Source organism: Rattus norvegicus, chromosome 9 (assembly GCF_021556685.1).
Source record: "Rattus norvegicus strain SHRSP/BbbUtx chromosome 9, alternate assembly SHRSP_T2T, whole genome shotgun sequence".
NCBI classification, from domain to species: Eukaryota; Metazoa; Chordata; class Mammalia; order Rodentia; family Muridae; genus Rattus; species Rattus norvegicus.
This window is the reverse complement of record NC_141542.1, coordinates 61,407,267-61,426,302: the sequence shown is the minus strand read 5'-3', so window position 1 is coordinate 61,426,302 and position 19,036 is coordinate 61,407,267. Positions and strand designations below refer to the sequence as shown.

General features: G+C 39.6%; 1 protein-coding gene across 4 annotated transcripts in view; it reads left to right on the top strand.

Annotated features, from left to right (window-relative positions):
* Positions 1-1,850: 1,850 nt before the first annotated feature.
* Positions 1,851-19,036, top strand: part of Lrtm3 (leucine rich repeat transmembrane protein 3) — a 37,236-nt gene continuing 20,050 nt past the window's right edge. The window contains 4 exon segments of one of the 4 annotated variants that reach the window (NM_001447207.1): positions 1,851-1,890; positions 1,942-2,310; positions 2,431-2,464; positions 2,838-2,880. In NM_001447207.1, coding sequence (NP_001434136.1) covers positions 2,080-2,310; positions 2,431-2,464; positions 2,838-2,880 — 308 coding nt within the window. In that variant the 5' untranslated portion in view covers positions 1,851-1,890; positions 1,942-2,079. 4 annotated transcript variants of the gene reach the window in all.

Below are 19,036 nucleotides of genomic sequence, written 5' to 3'. Positions count from 1 at the left end.
AAATATTCCAAGAAGCCATGCAGGCTCAACAGGGACAATTTATTATATGTTCTACACAGGGGCAACAGTACATACTTAGATAAAAAGCTATGTGGTATATGTTTAATTTGAGTTAACACAGGAAACCAGTTTTGCTTTTATTGTTCTCATGTTTGATATAGTGCCTTACTGTTAGCCCTAGTTATCCTGGACCTTGCTATATAGTCCAAGAATGCCTTGAACTAACAGATTTGCCTCTCTCTGCCTCTTAAGTACTGGGAATAAAGACATGTACCACCATGCTTAGCTACAGCATCCAGTATTTTTATATGTTACACCTACCTGTCAGTTAACGTTTATTCTAAAAAAGGACTATGTTTTCTTGACTACAAGGAGCACAAAATATACTAATGCTGAAATGAAGAGAAATTACTAGATTAAATGGTTTTTCTTTGTTTTTTAAGATTTTATTTATTACATATATGTGAGTACACTCCCAGTGTCTTCAAACACCAGAAGATCCCATTACAGAGGGTTGTGAGCCACCATGTGGTTGCTGGGATTTGAACTCAGGACCTGTGGAAGAGCAGTCGGTGCCCTTAACCACTGAACCTTAAATGGTTTTTCTAACTTCAACTTTATTTTACATGCTTTTTCTTTCTTTTTTTTTATTAACTTGAGTATTATTTACATTTCGATTGTTATTCCCTTTCCCGGTTTCCAGGCCAACATCCCCCTAAACCCTCCTCTTCCCTTCCTATATGTGTGTTACCCTCCCCATCCTCCCTCCATTACCACCCTCCCCCCCCAACAATCACCTTCACTGAGGGTTCAGTCTTGGCAGGACCAAGGGCTTCCCCTTCCACTGGTGCTCTTACTAGGATATTCATTGCTACCGATGAGGTTAGAGTCCAGGGTCAGTCCATGTATAGTCTTTGGGTAGTGGCTTAGTCCCTGGAAGCTCTGGTTGGTTGGCATTGTTGTTCATATGGGGTCTTGAGCCCCTTCAAGCTCTTCCAGTCCTTTCTCTGATTCCTTCAATGGGGGTCCCATTCTCAGTTCAGTGGTTTGCTGCTGGCATTTGCCTATGTATTTGCTGTATTCTGGCTGTGTCTCTCAGGAGAGATCTACATCCAGTTCCTGTCAGCCTGCACTTCTTTGCTTCATCCATCTTATCTAATTGGGTGGCTGTATATCATTATCAACTATGTCAAGTAATTGTGTATAGGATTATACTGCTTTTGTTAAATTAATAGAAAATTATTGGTTAAATTAAAAATTATAAAGCTGACTGTGATGACTCATGCCTATAATCCCATTACTAGGGAGCCGGAGGCAAAGGATTTCCATGAGTTCAAGGCCATCTTAGGCTATATGAAGAGTTCCAAGGTACCCTGTGTTACAGGAGAAAACTCAGAAAGAAAGAAAGAAAGAAAGAAAGAAAGAAAGAAAGAAAGAAAGAAAGAAAGAAAGAAAGAAAGAAAGAAAGAAAGAAAGAAAGAAAGAAAGAGGGAGAGGGGAAGGAAGGAAGGAAGGAAGGAAGGAAGGAAGGAAGGAAGGAAGGAAGGAAGGAAGGAAGGAAGAAGAGAAAGAAAACTAAGTACATAATGATGCCAACAGATGGGGTGCACATCTGTGCTGGAGTGCTCTAGTTCAAAGACAGCCCAGATTACAAAGGGGTTTCAGGCCAGCACAGGCCATATAAGGCGCTGATAAATAAATAATCTACATATTTCCAACACTAGTACCATATATGGACTGTACACGTTTCACCCATGACCTTTTGCCACTGCAAGGGCTGCTGTGATCTCAGTTAAACACCCACTGTGACACGTACCTTACTTTCTCAAGCCCAGAGCAAGCACTGCACCAATTGGACACAGGCACTGAATGACACCAGAAGTGTTTTGTGTGTGTGTGTGTGTGTGTGTGTGTGTGTGTGTGTGTGTGTGTGTGTGTATGTGTGTGTGGTTGTCGTCTTTTTTTTTTTCTTTTTCTGGCAGAACTTTGCATGTGTTTATAAGATAGATGGAGAAAAAGGCTTTTTATATTTGAGGGATTTCTGAAGTCCATGCCTTCTGAAAGAGCTACCAACTCATTATGGCAAAGCCATCTAGTTTCTTTAAGAACAGATTGAAGTCTATACTAGAAGAGAGTACATTCTACCCATTATGGGACTTTCTAGACTACTGGATCTTTAACAATGCTTGGATACCAATCCTATTCATAATTTTCCTAGGAGTTGCTTTTGAGATAATTCTCATAAAAACGTGTGAGTTCTTTAAGAAGAAACTTGAACTATGGGAAAATGGTAGTTCAGGTTCTCAGAAGGTAAGAAATAAATGATCACTCTCTCCTATTTTTCAAAAACCATCATAAGAATAATTTACTTAAAAAACATTTAACTTGATAGCTATTTCTCTAACATGTTTATCTTCTCCCTTGAAGCAGAATGAAGATGGTTTCCCAAAAGGCATGACATTTGGTAAATATCACACAATTTCTTCTTTCTTTCTTTCCTTCTTTCTTTCTTTCCTTCCTTCTTTCTTTCCTTCTTTCTTTCTTTCCTTCTTTCTTTCTTTCTTTCTCTCTTTCTTTCTTTCTTTCTCTCTTTCTTTCTTTACTTATTTAGGTTTTCTGAAACAGGGTTTCTCTATGTAGCCTTGACTGTCCTGGAACTCCCTCTGTAGACCATGCTGGCTTCAAACTCATACAGAACCACTGTCTCTCCCTCCTTCACCAGTACTGGGATTAAATGCATTAATCACCACTGCTTTGCTTACAATTTCATTTTCTAATGTAAACTTATTTAGCTTGAGTGTCTTCCTCTGATCCTGTAACTTTTTGTTCCCATCTAGCTTTAGAGAGCTGGTCAATTACCCACACATCTTCAGCAGAAAGGTAAGTGGGGTGAAACTTAACTTGTTTACATTCAGTTCAGACTTTTATCTGACTATAAGAGAAGGTTCTTCCCAAAGGTATGGTAAACAGTAATTCATTCCAATATTGTTTTTAAGTGGTTGCCTTGTTCCAAGCTGTAACAAGAACTTTACATATATTGGTAAGATTGTCCTTTAAAGTAGATAAAGCTTATAGAGGTTCTTACTATAAAATCCCTCCACTACTCGAAAAAGATCGTAACCACCCATTCTTATAATTCAGTTGGGAAAAAAACATACTTACCGTCTACTACGGACAACAGTGAAAAGAGGTGTTGTAAAACTGACAGGCTTCTCTGACATTCAGGATGGAGGTTGGGGTCTGTCAGCTGCCTACAAGTACCTCAGAAAGTAACCCAAGAATCTGTCAGCTCACATCTGTCTAATTGCTGTGGATTAAATACCAACATTATCATTACTCTTTGTGTTGCTATCTTAATTGTTTTAAAAACTCATTCCCTGATTATTAAACATCTATATAATAAGTCCGTCTTGATGCTGGAATACAAATATGTCATCTAGTTCCTGATCTCAGAAAGACACAGAGCTAGCTACAAGGTAGCTGCCTACCCGTATGCAAACATTTAGAAGACGCCTAAACCTACCTAGGGTTTTGAGAATAATTTCATGAGGGAGACATTAGAGTTGGGATTTCACTTTTTAAAATTATGGTTCTGTATTGATTTGTTAGTTTTGTTGGTTGGTGGTGCCTCTGCCTCCTGAGTTCTGGGATTGAGTGTGCACCACCATACCTGACTATAAGTAATGTTTTGTTTTTCCATGAGATCACTCATTTCTTTGTGCAGAATGAATCTGGAGATTGATACTCTTAATTTTGTTCATATTTCAAATCTTCTCAATTTTAAAGTCTAGTTGCTTTGTTACTGCATTGGCTCCTAGGAACTTTAGTCCCAAGGTTAGTACCTCAAGAAGCAGAAGCACTGTGTGGAGGGTCCAGGTTAGTGGAGTCCTTGTCAGGAGTGGCTGGCAGCAGGATTGCCATTACAGGCTGGGGAAACTCCATAGTGACATCACACATCCATGGGAGTGTCTAAGGCACTGGGGCTTGCAGTAAGGTGTGCCCTGTCTCCAAGGCTCAGCAGAATAGTAACATGAAAGAGGAAATCTTAAAAATATGACGACAGAGACTTCTCAGCTTCCCCTCCCTGTGTCATTATTCATTCCTCTCTACTTAAGCAGGAGCTAATCCTTAGGTGGAGTTTTTAGGGGACTTTAAGAAAAGATGCAGGGGTTGGGGATTTAGCTCAGTGGTAGATCTCTTGCCTAGCAAGCGCAAGGCCCTGGGTTCGGTCCTCAGCTCCGAGAAAAGAAAAAAAAAAAGACAAAAAGAAAAGATGCAGCAATCACCTCTAATCAAAAGTATCACTTCCCATGGTTTCAGGTACTTGAGACAACGATAGTTGGAAATATTCAATAGAAAATTCTAGAAACAAACAGTCTATGGCTTTTAAATTGTTTGCCATTCTGAGGAGCATGATAAAGCATGCTGTGGTGGTTTGAATAAAATGGCCCCCACAGGCTCAGATGTTTAAATGTTTGGTTTCCAGTTGGTAGAATGTTTAGGAATAATTGGGAGGTGTAAAACTAGCTAATAGTCTGAAGTAATTGTCATCTCAGAGATTTAATGCCTCTTTCTGCTTACCTAGGCCTAGTCCTGGAAGCTTCTAGCATTGGTACAATCTTATCTAAGCCTAGAATGTTTTCAGCCTTTGAGACTTACTACTGAATAACGTCGCTCTTTCTAGCTCTTTCTCATCTCTGGGTGGCTGATTCAACTCAGCTGTCCTGGCTCAAACACCTCTTCTGGCTGACTGATTCCAACTAGCATTCAGATTCTGACTGAATTGCTCTGGTTGGCCTCATACTGACCTTGGCATTATGTTCTAATATTCTGGCACTTTATAATTCTCTGACTCATTGTCTTCACCTATGTCTTGTTCTCTGCCTGTAACTTGTCTCTCTACAATTTTCCTGGTAAAATTGCCTCCTTAATCTTTCTTTACCCTGCTCCCTCTTAAGTAGCTGCTCTATTCTCTCTTTTCTCATAAGAGTTGGGCATATCCTATACTGTCAAATCTTTCTCTGATTCATCTCTTTGCCTCTTAATTAGACATCACTGTCAAACATGGGTGCTTCCTTCTACAAACTAACTTTACCTTCATTGTTTGGGATTTAATGTGTATACTAAAGCAGTACCTGTATTCCAGTCCTCTATAAGGAGGTGTCCTTCATGGAAGAGGTGTGGCACTGAGGCTGAGCTTTGAGGTTTCAAAAACCCATACCATCCCCAAGACACCATCTCTCTCTGTCAAGAACTTGTGAATCAGAGCTACTGCTGCACCTGCTAGCAGGCTGCCATGTTCCCAACCAAACTCTAAAACTTTAGCAAGCCCCCAATTTAATGCTTTCTCTTCTTAAATTGCCTTGGTAATTTCCCTGTAGAGCAATAGACAGTAAGTAAAACATTTCATTCTGCTCTGTCTCTTTCTCTAGCATATCCCTCCTACATAATTTGGCAGCCATCTTTGTTTCAGATTGGCTGTTTCATATTGCTGTACTTTATTTTACTTCACTATGGCTCCAATGCATGCCATCATTGGTGCTGGCAATTCAGACATCAGAACAGAAGCTACAAAGCACTGTAAGTGGAAAGTTAAAATAAGATAGAACCCTTTGAGAAAAGTTACATAACCTTCATTGTGGAGCATTAGAATATTCTATTATTTGTTGTTTTAAATCCTTTACTTAACACAAATCAAACTTCCGGGGACTCAGTAACAGAGTCTTGCCTCATATGTTCTAGACTTTGGATTCAATACATAGGAGTGCAAAAATTAGTTCATGATTTAATAATTAAGTATCATTATAAAAGGAAAAAGCATAACGTACCCAGCGTTTGGTGACATCTAGATTCAAGCATTGTTTAGACTGGGAATGGATCCCTAAGAAGGAAAACAATATAACTGTGGTACGGCTTTGGTTTTAGAGAAACAAGCTAAAAGGATATTCTCCAGCAGGCACATACTTGGGTGAAAACCTCACCAGTTGTGGTTTACAATGGTGGAATTTTAGTTAATTAGCCCATCAGTTATGTTTGTTTGTTTGACAGGGTCTTGCTCTGTCCCAGACTGGGCTTGAATTCAGGAATCTCCTCCCTCAGGCTCATGAGGCCACCATATATTGATTGCTAAGGTCTTGCTCTGTATCATGGTTCTGCCTTTTGTTGTTTGGCCTTGTGTTAGACAGTTTGCTTTAGGACATTGGCATAGGCAGTTAGGCTTACTGGGAAATGTAAAATCTGTAGTGGAAGTCTAAATATTATCTTGGCAAAACTTCTTTTTGCTATGGAGAAGTCATTCTTTTGCTCAGTTTCTGCCTAAGTCCACTTGTATGATGCCTTGAACATTAAGGAGAACAGTCTCATTTATAATTTACTAGTTCAAATGTTAATCTAATTCTTTTTTTTGGATATTGCTTTATATAAAATTCAAATGTTATTCCCTTTCCCGGTTTCCTGTCCATAAGCCCCCTATCCCTTCCCCCTTCCATTCTTTTATAAGGGTGTTTCCCCTCCCCATCCACTCCCCTTTCCTACTCCCCCCACCCCCAGCATTCCCCTACACTGGGGTTCGAACCTAGGCAGGACCAAGGGCTTCTCCTTCCACTGCTGTCCAGCAAGGCCATCCTCTGCTACAAATGCAGTTAGAGTCATGGGTCTGTCCATGTGTCGTCTTTGGGTAATGGTTTGGTCCCTGGAAGCTCTGGTTGGTTGGCATTGTTGTTCTTATGGGGTTGCAAGTCCCTTCAGCTTTTTCAGTCCTTTCTCTAACTCCTCCAATGGGAGTCACGTTCTCAGTTAAGTGCTTTGCTGCTAGCGTGTCTATATTTGACATGTGGCTGTGTCTCTCAGGAGAGATCTATATCCAGTTCCTGTCAGCATGCACTTCTTAGCTTCGTCAATCTGATCTAGTTTTGGTGGCTGTATATAAATGGGCCACATGTGTGGCAGGCTCTGAATGGCCATGCCTTCAGTCTCTGCTCTAAACTTTGCCTATGTATCCTCTCCTATGAATATTTTTGATCCCCCTTTTAAGAAGCAGTGAAGCACCCACATTTTGGTCATCCTTCTTCTTGAGCTCCATGTGGTCCATGGATTGAATATTGGGTAATTCGAGCTTTTGGGCTAATATCCATGAATCAGTGAGTGTATACTGTGTGTCTTTTTCTGTGATTGGGTTACCTCACTCAGGATATTTTCTAGTTCATTCCATTTGCCTATGAATTTCATGAAGTCATTGTTTTTGATAGCTGAGTAGTATTCCATTGTGTAGATGTACCACATTTTTTGAACCATTCCTCTGTTGAAGTGCATCTGGGTTCTTTCCAGCTTCTGGCTATTATAAATAAGGCTGCTATGAACATAGTGGAGCATGTGTCTTAGTTGTATGTTGGAGCATCTTTTGGGTATATGCCCAAAAGAGGTCTAGTTGGGTCCTCAGGTAGTGCAATGTCCAATTTTCCGAGGAACCTCCAGACTGATTTCCAGAATGGTTGTACCAGTTTGCAATCCCACCAACAATGGAGGAGTGTTCCTCTTTCTCCACATCCTCACCAGCATTTGCTGTCGCCTGAGTATTTTATCTTATCCATTCTGACTGGTGTGAGGTGGAAAATCAGGGTTGTTTTGATTTGCATTTCCCTGATGACTAAGGATATTGAACATTTCTTTAGGTACTTATCAGCCATTCGATACTCCTCAGCTGAGAAGTCTTTGTTAAGCTCTGTACTCCATTTTTTAATAGGGCTATTTGGCTCTCTGGAGTCTAATTTCTTGAGGTTTTTTTTTATATATATTTTGGATATTAGCCCTCAATCGAGTGCAGGATTGGTAAAGATCTTTTCCTAATCTGTTGGTTGCTCTTTTGTCCTAATGACAGTGCCCTTTGCCTTACAGAAGCTTTGCAGTTTTATGAAGTTCTATTTGTTGATTCTTGATCTTTGAGTATAAGCCATTGGTGTTTTGTTCAGTAAATTTTCCCCAGTGCCCATATGTTCGAGAGTCTTCCCCACTTTTTCTTCTATTACTTTGAGTGTATCTGATTTGATGTAGAGGTGCTTGATCCACTTGGACTTAAGCTTTGTACAGGGCAAAAAGAATGGATCAATTTGCATTCTTCTACATGTTGACCTCCAGTTGAACCAGCACCATTTGTTGAAAATGCTATCTTTTTTCCATTGGATGGTTTTAGCTTCTTTGTCAAAGATCAAGTGACCATAGGTGTGTGGGTTCATTTTTGAGTCTTTAATTCTATTCTACTGATCTATCTGCCTGTCTGTGTACCAATACCATACAGTTTTTATCACTATTGCTCTGTAATACTGCTTGAAGTCAGGGATGGTGATTCCCCCAAGAAGTTCTTTTATTGTTGATTATAGTTTTCAGTATCCTGGGTTTTTTGTTATTCCAAATGAATTTGCATGTTGCTCTTTCTATCTCTAGAAGAATTGAGTTGGACTTTTGATAGGGATTGCATAGAACCTGTAGACTGCTCTTGGTAAAATGGCCATTTTTACTATATTAATGGTGCCAATCCATGAGCATGGGAGGTCTTTCCATCTTCTGAGATCTTCCTTAATTTCTTTCTTCAGAAACTTGAAGTTCTTGTCATACAGATCTTTCACTTGCTTGGTTAGAGTCACACTGAGGTGTTTTATATGATTTGGAATTATTGTGAAGGGTATCATTTCCCTAATATCTTTCTCAGCCTGTTTATCCTTTGAGTAGAGGAAGGCTACTGATTTATTTGAGTTAATTTTATACCCAGCCAATTTGCTGAAGTTGTCTATCAGGCTTAGTAGTTCTCTGGTGGAACTTTCAGTGTCACTTAAATATACTATCATATCATCTGAAAATAGTGATATTTTGACTTCTTTCTTTCCCATTTGTATCCCTTTGACCTCCTTTTTTTGTCTGATTGCTCTGGATAGGACTTTGAGAACTATATTGAATAAGTAGGGAGAGAGTGGGCAGCAAACTTGATTGCTTCAAGTTTCTCTCCATTTAGTTTAATGTTAGCTACTGGTTTGCTGTATATTGCTTTTACTGTGTCTGGGTATGGACTTTGAATTCCTGATCTTTGCAGGACTTTTATCATGAGGGAGTATTGAATTTTGACAAATGATTTCTCAGCATCTAATGAAATGATCATGTGGTTCTTACGTTTGAGTTTGTTTATATAGTGGATTACATTGATAGATTTTCATATATTAAACCATCCCTGAATCCCTGGGATGAAGCCTACTTGATCATGATGGATGATCATTTTGATGGGTTCTTGAATTCCAATTGAAAGAATTTCATTGAGTATTTTACATCGATATTCATAAGGGAAATTGATCTGAAGTTCTCTTTCTTTGTTGGGTCTTTGTGTGGTTTAGGTATAAGAGTAATTATGCCTTCATAGAAGGAATTTGGTAGTGCTCCGTCTGTTTCTATTTTGTAGAATGCGTTGGACAGTATTAGTATGAGGTCTTCTATGAAGGTCTGAAAGAATTCTGCACTAAACTCATCTGGGATTGGGATCCTTTTGGTTTGGAGACTTTTTTTTTTTTTCTGGAGCTGGGGACCGAACCTAGGGCCTTGTGCTCGCTAGGCAAGCGCTCTACCGCTGAGCTAAATCCCCAACCCCTGGTTTGGAGACTTTTAAGAACTGCTTCTATGTCTTTTTTAGATGGTTTATCTGTTCCTGATTTAACTTTCTGTCTAGAAAATTGTCCATTTCCTCCAGATTTTCCAGTTTTATTGAATAGGCTTTTGTAGTAGGTTCTGATGATCTTTTGAATTTCCTCAGATTCTGTTGTTATGTCTCCCTTTTCATTTCTGATTTTGTTAATTTGGGTACACTCTCTGTACACTCTGGTTAGTCTGGCTAAGGGTTAATTTTCTCAAAGAACCAGTGCCTGGTTTTGTTGATTCTTTGTATAGTCCTTTTTGTTTCGACTTGGTTGATTTCAGCCCTGAGTTTGCATATTTTCTGCCTTCTACTCCCTTTGGGTATATTTGCTTCCTTTTGTTGTAGAGCTTTTAGGTGTGCTGTCAAGCTGCTAATGTATGCTCTCTCCTGTTTCTTTTTCCAGGCACTCAGAGCTATGAATTTTCCTCTTAGAACTGCTTTCTTTATGTTTTATAAGTTTGGGTATGTTGTACCTTCATTTTCATTAAATTCTAAGAAGTTTTTAATTTTTTTTCTCCCTTGGCCAAGTAGAACATTGTTTAACTTCCATGAATATGTGAGCCTTCTGTCGTTATTGTTATTATTGAAGACCATTCTTAGTCCATGGTGATCTGATAGCACGCATGGGATTATTTCTATCTTCCTGTATCTGTTGAGGCCTGTTTTATGACTCATTATATGGTCAATTTTGGAGAAGGTACCATTAGTGCTGAGAAGAAATTATATCCTTTTATTTTAGGATGGAATGTCCCATAAATATCTGTTAAGTCCATTTGGTTCATACCTTTTGTTAGTTTATGTCTCTGTTTAATTTCTGGTTCTATGATCTGTCCATTGATGAGAGTGGGGTATTGAAATCTCCTACTATTATCGTGTGAGGTGCAATGTGTGATTTGAGCTTTAGTAAGGTTTCTTTTATGAAGGTTGATGCCCTTACATTTGGAGCATAGATATTTAGGATTGAGAGTTATCTTGGTGGATTTTTCCTTTGATGAATATGAAGTCTCCTTCCTTATCTTTCTTGATGACTTTTGGTTGAAAGTCAATTTTATTCGATATTAGAATAACTACTCCAGCTTATTTCTTTAGACCCTTTGCATAGAAAGTTGTTTTCCACCCTTTTACACTTAGGCAATATCTGTCTTTGTCTCTGAAGTGTGTTTCCTGTATTCAGCAAAATGTTGGGTGCTCTTTACATTTCCAGTGTGTTAGTCTATGTCTTTTTAATGGGGAACTGAGTGCATCGATGTTGGGAGATATTAGTGATTGTTCCTTCCTGTTATTTTCAGTTTTACAGGCGGAATTATGTTTGTGTGTCTCTCTTCTTTTGATTTCACTGCAAGGAGATTACTTTCTTGCTTTTTCTAAGGTGTCGTTTCCCTCCTTCTCTTGAAGTTTTCCATCTCTTATCCTTTGTAGGACTGGAATCATAGAAAAATATTGTGTAAATTTGGTTTTGTCATGGAATATCTTGGTTTCTCCATCTATGTTAATTGAGTTTTGCCGGGTACACTATCCTGGGCTGGCATTTGTGTTCTCTTAGGGTCTGTATGACATCTGTCCAGGATCTTCTGGCCTTCATGGACTCTGGTGAGAAGTCTGATATAATTCTTATAGGTCTGCCTTTATATGTCACTTGACTGTTTTCCCTTACTGCTTTTAATATTCTTTCTTTGTTTTGTGCATTTGGTGTTTTGACTATTGTGTGATGGGAGGAATTTCTTTTCTGGTCCAATCTATTTGGAGTTCTGTAGGCTTCTTGTATGTTTATGAGCATCTCTTTCTTTAGGTTATTGAAGTTTCTGCTATAATTTTGTTCAATATTTTACTGGCCCTTTAAGTTGGGAGTCTTCACTCTCTTCTATACCTATTATCCTTAGGTTTGATCTTCTTATTGTGTCCTGGATTTCCTGGATGTTTTGGGCTAGGAACTTTTTGCATTTTACATCATTTGGATGGTTGTGTCAATGTTTTCTGTAGTATCTTCTGCCCCTGAGATTCTCTCTTCTATCTCTTGTATCCTGTTGGTGATCCTTGCATCTATGACTCCGGATCTCTTCCCTAGGTTTTCTATCTCCCGAGTTCCCTCCCTTTGTGCTTTGTTTATTGTTTCTGTTTCCATTTTTAAATCCTAGACAGTTTTGTTCAATCCCTTCACCTGTTGGGTTGTGTTTTCCTGTAATTCTTTAAGGGATTTTTGTGTTTCCTCTTTAAGGGCTTCTACTTGTTTACTTGTGTTGTCCTGTATTTCTTTATTTTTTAATTTTTTATTAGCTATATTTCTTTACTTACATTTCAAATGTTATTCCCCTTACTGATTTCCTGTCCATAAGTCCCCATTACCTACCCTCACCCTCCCCCATACAGGTATTCCCCCTATACATCCTATTTACTGCCCACCCCCATATTCCCCTACACTGAAGCTCCAACCTTGGCAGGACCAAGGTCTTCCCCTTCCACTGGTGCCCCAACAAGGCTATTCTCTGCTACATATGCAGTTGGAGCCCTGGGTCAGTCCATGTGTAGTCTTTCAGTAGTGGTTTAGTCCCTGGAAGCTCTGTTTGGTTGGCATTGTTGTTTTTATGGGGTTGCGAGCTCCTTCAACTCTTTCAATACTTCCTCTAATTCCCCCCAAGGGGGTCCTGTTCTCAGTTTGGTGGTTTGCTGCTAACATTGACCTCTGCATTGGACATGCTCTGGATGTGTCTCTCAGGAGAGATCTGTATCCGGTCTCTTTCAGCACGCATTTTTTAGCTTCATCTATCTTATCTAGTTTTGGTGGCTGCATATATATGGGCCACATGTGGGGGAAGGCTCTGAATGGCCATTCCTTCAGTCACTGCTCTAAACTTTGCTTCCATATCCCCTCCTATGGATATTTTTTCCCCTTTTAAGGAATGGGAGCATCTCTATTTTGGTCGTCCTTCTTGAGGTTCCTGTGGTCTGTGGATTGCATCTTGGGTAAGTCAAGCTTTTTGGCTAATATCCACTTATCAATGAGTGCATACCAAGTGTGTTTTTCTGTGACTGAGTTACCTCACTCAGGATATTTTTTCCCCCATCTTTATTAACGTGGGTATTTCTTATTTACATTTCAATTGTTATTCCCTTTCCCGGTTTCCAGGCCAACATCCCCCTAGCCCCTGACCCTCCCCTTCTATATGGGTATTCCCCTCCCCATCCTGCCCCCATTACTGCCCTCCCCCCAACAATCACATTCACTGGGGGTTCAGTCTTGGCAGGACCCAGGGCTTCCCCTTCCACTGGTGATCTTACTAGGCTATTCATTGCTACCCATGCAGTTGGAGCCCAGGGTCAGTCCATGTATAGTCTTTGGGTAGTGGCTTAGTCCTTGGAAGTTCTGGTTCGTTGGCATTGTTATTCATATGGGGTCTCAAGCCCCTTCAAGCTCTTCCAGTCCTTTCTCTGATTCCTTCAACAGGGATCCCATTCTCAGTTCAGTGGTTTGCTGCTGGCATTCGCCTATATATTTGCCATATTCTGGCTGTGTCTCTCAGGAGAGATCTACATCCACTTCCTTGCAGCCTGCACTTCTTTGCTTCATCCATCTTATCTAGTTTGGTGGCTGTATATGTATGGGCCACATGTGGGACAGGCTCTGAATGGGCGTTCCTTCAGCCTCTGTTCTAAATTTTGCCTCCTTATTCCCTCCCAGGGATATTCTTGTTCCCCTTTTAAAGAAGGAGTGAAGCATTCGAATTTTGGTCATCCTTCTTGACCTTCACATCCTTCACGTGTTCTGTGCATCTAGGGTAATTTGAGCATTTGGGCTAATATCCACTTATCAATGAGTGCATACCATGTGTGTTTTTCTATGATTGGGTTACCTCACTCAGGATGATGTTTTCCAGTTCCATCCATTTGCCTATGAATTTCATAAAGTCATTGTTTTTGATAGCTGAGTAGTATTCCATTGTGTAGATGTACCACATTTTCTGTATCCATTTCTCTGTTGAGGGGCATCTGGGTTCTTTCCAGCTTCTGGCTATTATAAATAAGGCTGCGATGAACATAGTGGAGCATGTGTCTTTTTTATATGTTGGGGCATCTTTTGGGTATATGCCCAAGAGAGGGTTAGCTGGGTCCTCAGGTAGTTCAATGTCCAATTTTCTGAGGAACCTCCAGACTGATTTCCAGAATGGTTTTACCAGTCTGCAATCCCACCAACAATGGAGGAGTGTTCCTCTTTCTCCACATCCTTGCCAGCATCTGCTGTAACCTGAGTTTTTGATCTTAGCCATTCTGACTGGTGTGAGGTGAAATCTCAGGGTTGTTTTGATTTGCATTTCCCTTATGACTAAAGATGTTGAACATTTCTTTAGGTGTTTCTCAGCCATTCGGCATTCCTGACTTTGAATTCTTGGTTTATCTCTGAACCCCATTTTTTAATAGGGTTATTTGTCTCCCTGCGGTCTAACTTCTTGAGTTCTTTGTATATTTTGGATATAAGGCCTCTATCAGTTGGAGGACTGGTAAAGATCTTTTCCTACTCTGTTAGTTGCCATTTTGTCCTAACAACAGTGTCCTTTGCCTTACAGAAGCTTTGCAGTTTTATGAGATCCCATTTGTCGATTCTTGATCTTGAGTATAAGCCATTGGTGTTTTGTTCAGGAAACAAAACATAAGCCATTGGTGTTTTTCTCCAGTGCCCATGTGTTCGAGATTCTTCCCCACTTTTTCTTCTATTAGTTTGAGTGTATCTGGTTTGATGTGGAGGTCCTTGATCCACTTGGACTTAAGCTTTGTACAGGGTGATAAGCATGGATCGATCTGCATTCTTCTACATGTTGACCTCCAGTTGAACCAGCACCATTTGCTGAAAATGCTCTTTTTTCCATTGGATGGTTTTGGCTCCTTTGTCAAAAATCAAGTGACCATAGGTGTGTAGGTTCATTTCTGGGTCTTCAGTTCTATTCCACTGGTCTATCTGTCTGTCTCTGTACCAATACCATACAGTTTTTATCACTATTGCTCTGTAATACTGCTTGAGTTCAGGGATAGTGATTCCCCCAGAAGTCTTCTTATTGTTGAGGATAGTTTTAGCTATCCTGGGTCTTTTTGTTATTCCAGATGAATTTGCAAATTGTTCTGTCTAACTCTATGAAGAATTGGGTTGGAATTTTGATGGGGATTGCATTGAATCTGTAGATTGTTTTTGGCAAAATGGCTATCTATACCATATTAATCCTGCCCATCCATGAGCATGGAAGATCTTTCCATCTCCTTAGATCTTCCTTAATTTCTTTCTTCAGAGACTTGAAGTTCTTGTCATACAGATCTTTCATTCGCTTGCTTAGAGTCACACCAAGATATTTTATATTATTTGGGACTATTGTGAAGGGTGTCATTTCCTTAATTTCTTTATCAGCCTGTTTACATTTTGAGTAGATGAAGGTTACTGATTTGTATGAGTTAATTTTATACCCCAACACTTTGCTGAAGTTGTGTATCAGGTTAAGTAGTTCTCTGGTGGATCTTTTGGGGTCATTTAAGTATACTATCATATCATCTGAAAATAGTGATATTTTGATTTCTCCCCTTTCAATTTGTATCCCTTTGACTTCCTTTCGCTATCTGATTGCTCTGGCTAGGACTTCGAGTATGATATTGAGTAAGTATGGAGAGAGTGGGCAGCCTTGTCTAGTCCCTGATTTTTGTGGGATTACTTCAAGTTTCTCTCCATTTAGTTTAATGTTAGCTACTGGTTTGCTGTATATTGCTTTTACTGTGTCTGGGTATGGACTTTGAATTCCTGATCTTTGCAGGACTTTTATCATGAGGGAGTATTGAATTTTGTCAAATGATTTCTCAGCATCTAATGAAATGATCATGTGGTTCTTACATTTGAGTTTGTTTATATAGTGGATTACATTGATAGATTTTCATATATTAAACCATCCCTGCATCCCTGGGATGAAACCTACTTGATCATGATGGATGATTGTTTTGATGTGTTCTTGGAATCTATTTGCAAGAATTTTATTTGAGTATTTTTGCGTCAATATTCATAAAGTTCTCTTTCTTTGTTGAGTCTTTGTGTGGTTTCGGTATAAGAATAATTGTGGCTCCAAAGAATGAATTTGCTCAATTATTAAGAAGAAGGTATATCCTTTTGATTAGGATTGAATGTTCTATAAATATCTGTTAAATCCCTTTATTTCATGACTTATGTTAGTTTCTCTATGTCTCTGTTTAATCTGTTTCCATGATCTATCCAGTGATGAGAGTGGGGTGTTGAAATCTTCTACTATTATCGTGTGAGGTGCAATGTATGCTTTAAGCTTTAATAAGTTTTCTTTTATGAATGTAGGTACCCTTGCATTTAGAGCATAGATATTTAGGATTGAACGTTCATCTTGGTGGATTTTTCCTTTGATGAATATGAAGTGTCCTTCCTTATCTTTTTTAATGACTTTTGGCTGAAAGTCAATTTTATTTCATATTAAAATGGCAACTCCAGCTTGTTTCTTTGGGCCATTTTCTTGGAAAGTTGTTTTCTAGCCATTTACTCTGAGGTAGTGTCTCTCTTTGTCTCTGAGGTGTGTTTCCTGCATGCAGGAAAATGCTGGGTCCTCTTTACATATCCAGTCTGTTAGTCTATGTCTTTTTATTGGGGAATTGAGTCCATTGATGTTGAGCGATATTAAGGAATAGTGATTGTCACTTCCTGTTATTTTTGTTGTTAGAGGTGGAATTATGTTTGTTTGTCTCTCTTTTGGTTTCATTGCAAGAAATTATATCCTTGCTTTCTGTACGGTGTAGTTCTCTCCTTGTGTTGGAGTTTTCCATCTATTATCCTTTGTAGGGCTGGATTTGTAGAAAAATATTGTGTAAATTTGGTTTTGTCATGGAATATCTTGGTTACTCCATCTATGTTAATTGAGTTTTGCTGGATACAGTAACCTGGGCTGGCATTTGTGTTCTCTTAGGGTCTGTATGACATCTGTTCAGGATCTTCTGGCTTTCATATTCTCTCGTGAGACGTCTGGTGTAATTCTTATAGGTCTGCCTTTATATGTCACTTGACCTTTTCCCCTTACTGCTTTTAATATTCTTTCTTTGTTTTGTGCATTTGGTGTTTTAACTATTATGTGGTGGGAGGAATTTCTCTTCTGGTCCAATCTATTTATAGTTCTGTAGGCTTCTTATATATTTATGGGCATTTCTTTCTTTAGGTTAGGGAAGTTTTCTTCTATGATTTTGTTGAATATATTTACTGGCCCTTTAAGTTGGGAGTCTTCACTTTCTTCTATACCTATTATTCTTAAGTTTGATCTTCTCATTGTGTCCTCGATTTCCTGGATGTTTTGGGCTAGGAGCTTTTTGCATTTTACATCATCTTTGATGGTTGTGTCGATGTTTTCTGAGGTATCTTCTGCCCCTGAGATTCTGTTTTCTATCTCTTGTATCCTGTTGGTGATGCTTGCATCTATGACTCCTGATCTCTTCCCTAGGTTTGTTTTTTTTTGTTTTTTTTTGTTTTTGTTTTTGTTTTTGTTTTTTATCTCCAGAGCTCTCTCCCTTTGTGCTTTGTTAATTGTTTCTATTTCCATTTTTAAATCCTGGACAGTTTTGTTCAATTCCTTCATCTGTTGCGTTGTATTTTCCTGTAATTCTTTAAGGGATTTTTGTGTTTCCTCTTTAAGGGCTTCTACTTGTTTACCTGTGTTGTCCTTTGTTTCTTTAATGGAGTTATTTATGTCCTTATTAAAGTCCTCCATCATCATCATAAAATGTGATTTTGAATGTAAATCTTGCTTTTCCAGTATGTTTGGATATCCAGTAATTGCTTTGGTGGGAGTACTGAGCTCTGATGATGCCACATAGTCTTGGTTTCTTTTGCTTAGGTTCCTGTGCTTGCCTCTCGCCATCAGATTGTCTCTGGTGTTAGCTTGTCTTGCTGTTTCTGACAGTGGCTGTTTTCCTATTTTCTTTCAGCTGGTTCTAGCCACAGTGTTCTCTTCTCAGGTGTGTAGGCACTCCTGGCAGCTGACTTTCAGCTCTAGGCATGGGCAGGAACTGGAAGGGTCCTGTGCCTGATTGCTCCTTAGCCCCTGTGCCCAGAGGGCACAGATAGCACTAGGTGATTTCCTCTTGGATTGGGAACATGGCCAGAGGGTAGTCTCCTCTGATTTCTCAGGAGTGTCCGCACTTCTGAGGGTCCAGCTCTCTCCCCCACGGGATTTGGGTACAGGGAGCTGCTTTATTGGTGCACTTCAATTCAGGTCTCAGACCTGGACCATGGGTTCCTGCTGCTGACTGCTCCCATATTCCTGTGTCCAGAGGCACTATGCAGTTTCCTCTTGGGCCAGGGATGTGGGCAAAGGTGGGCAGAAGTGGCAGTCTGACCTGCGGTCTCAGGATTGTTCTCACTTCTGGGTGTTCAGTTCTCTCCCCGTCATGATTTGGGAGCAGAGAACCGTGGGATGGGATCAGTTCAGTTCTGAGCACAGTCAGAAACTGGAAGTCCCCTGTCCCTGAGGACTTGTGCTTTTGTGTGTCCTGAGTACACTAGGCAGGTCACTTGGAGCAGAAAAGTTGATCTTACCTCTGCTCTCGGGTGTGTAGGTGCTCCTGGTGGCTGGCTTTTAGCTTTCAGTGCAGGCAGGAACTGGAAGAGTCCTGTTCCTGACTGCTCTTAGGTTCCTGTGCCCAGGGGGCACAGATGGCACTAGGCGTTGGGTTGGGAATGTGGGCAGAGAGTTGTCTCCTCTGATTTCTCAGGAGTGTCCGAAACTTCTGAGGTTTCGAGCTCTCTTCCCCATGGGATCATTTATCTAAATCCTTAAAACACTCTCACAGAAATATCCATTGTAATATTGGCATGTATCTGGACTCCACAGCTGAGCTAAGGTGACATATAAATTAACCACCATACTAAGGTTTATAGGTGATAGTCTGAGCTCTTGTTTACAGAGTAGTCAAACAAGAAAACAGTAGAAGAAAATTGCAACATCTTTGCTATATGTTCATTACTATGATCATTGCTGTGATCCAGAGGTCTACAGAGAAGAACTTCCCCCAAATGTAGGTTATTCTCTTCCTTGTAAATAGCTGGCTAGATCAACTATCTGTAGAAAGTCTACACTTGATGAGATATTCTGTTGTTGTATCCTAAATTCCATAACACTGTTCCTTATAACAATGTTTATACAACAAACAGAAAGATATTCTTTATAATCATATAATCTTCACCCCTTGACTCATTATTATTAAAAAAATACCTATAAAGAGATTGAGAGAGAAATTCTCTTACTCTTAAATAAATGTTTTTTTTTTCACTTCAACAACTGATTGGTCTACTAAAGGAAATTGAGGTGATGAGTTCCTTAACAATGTGGG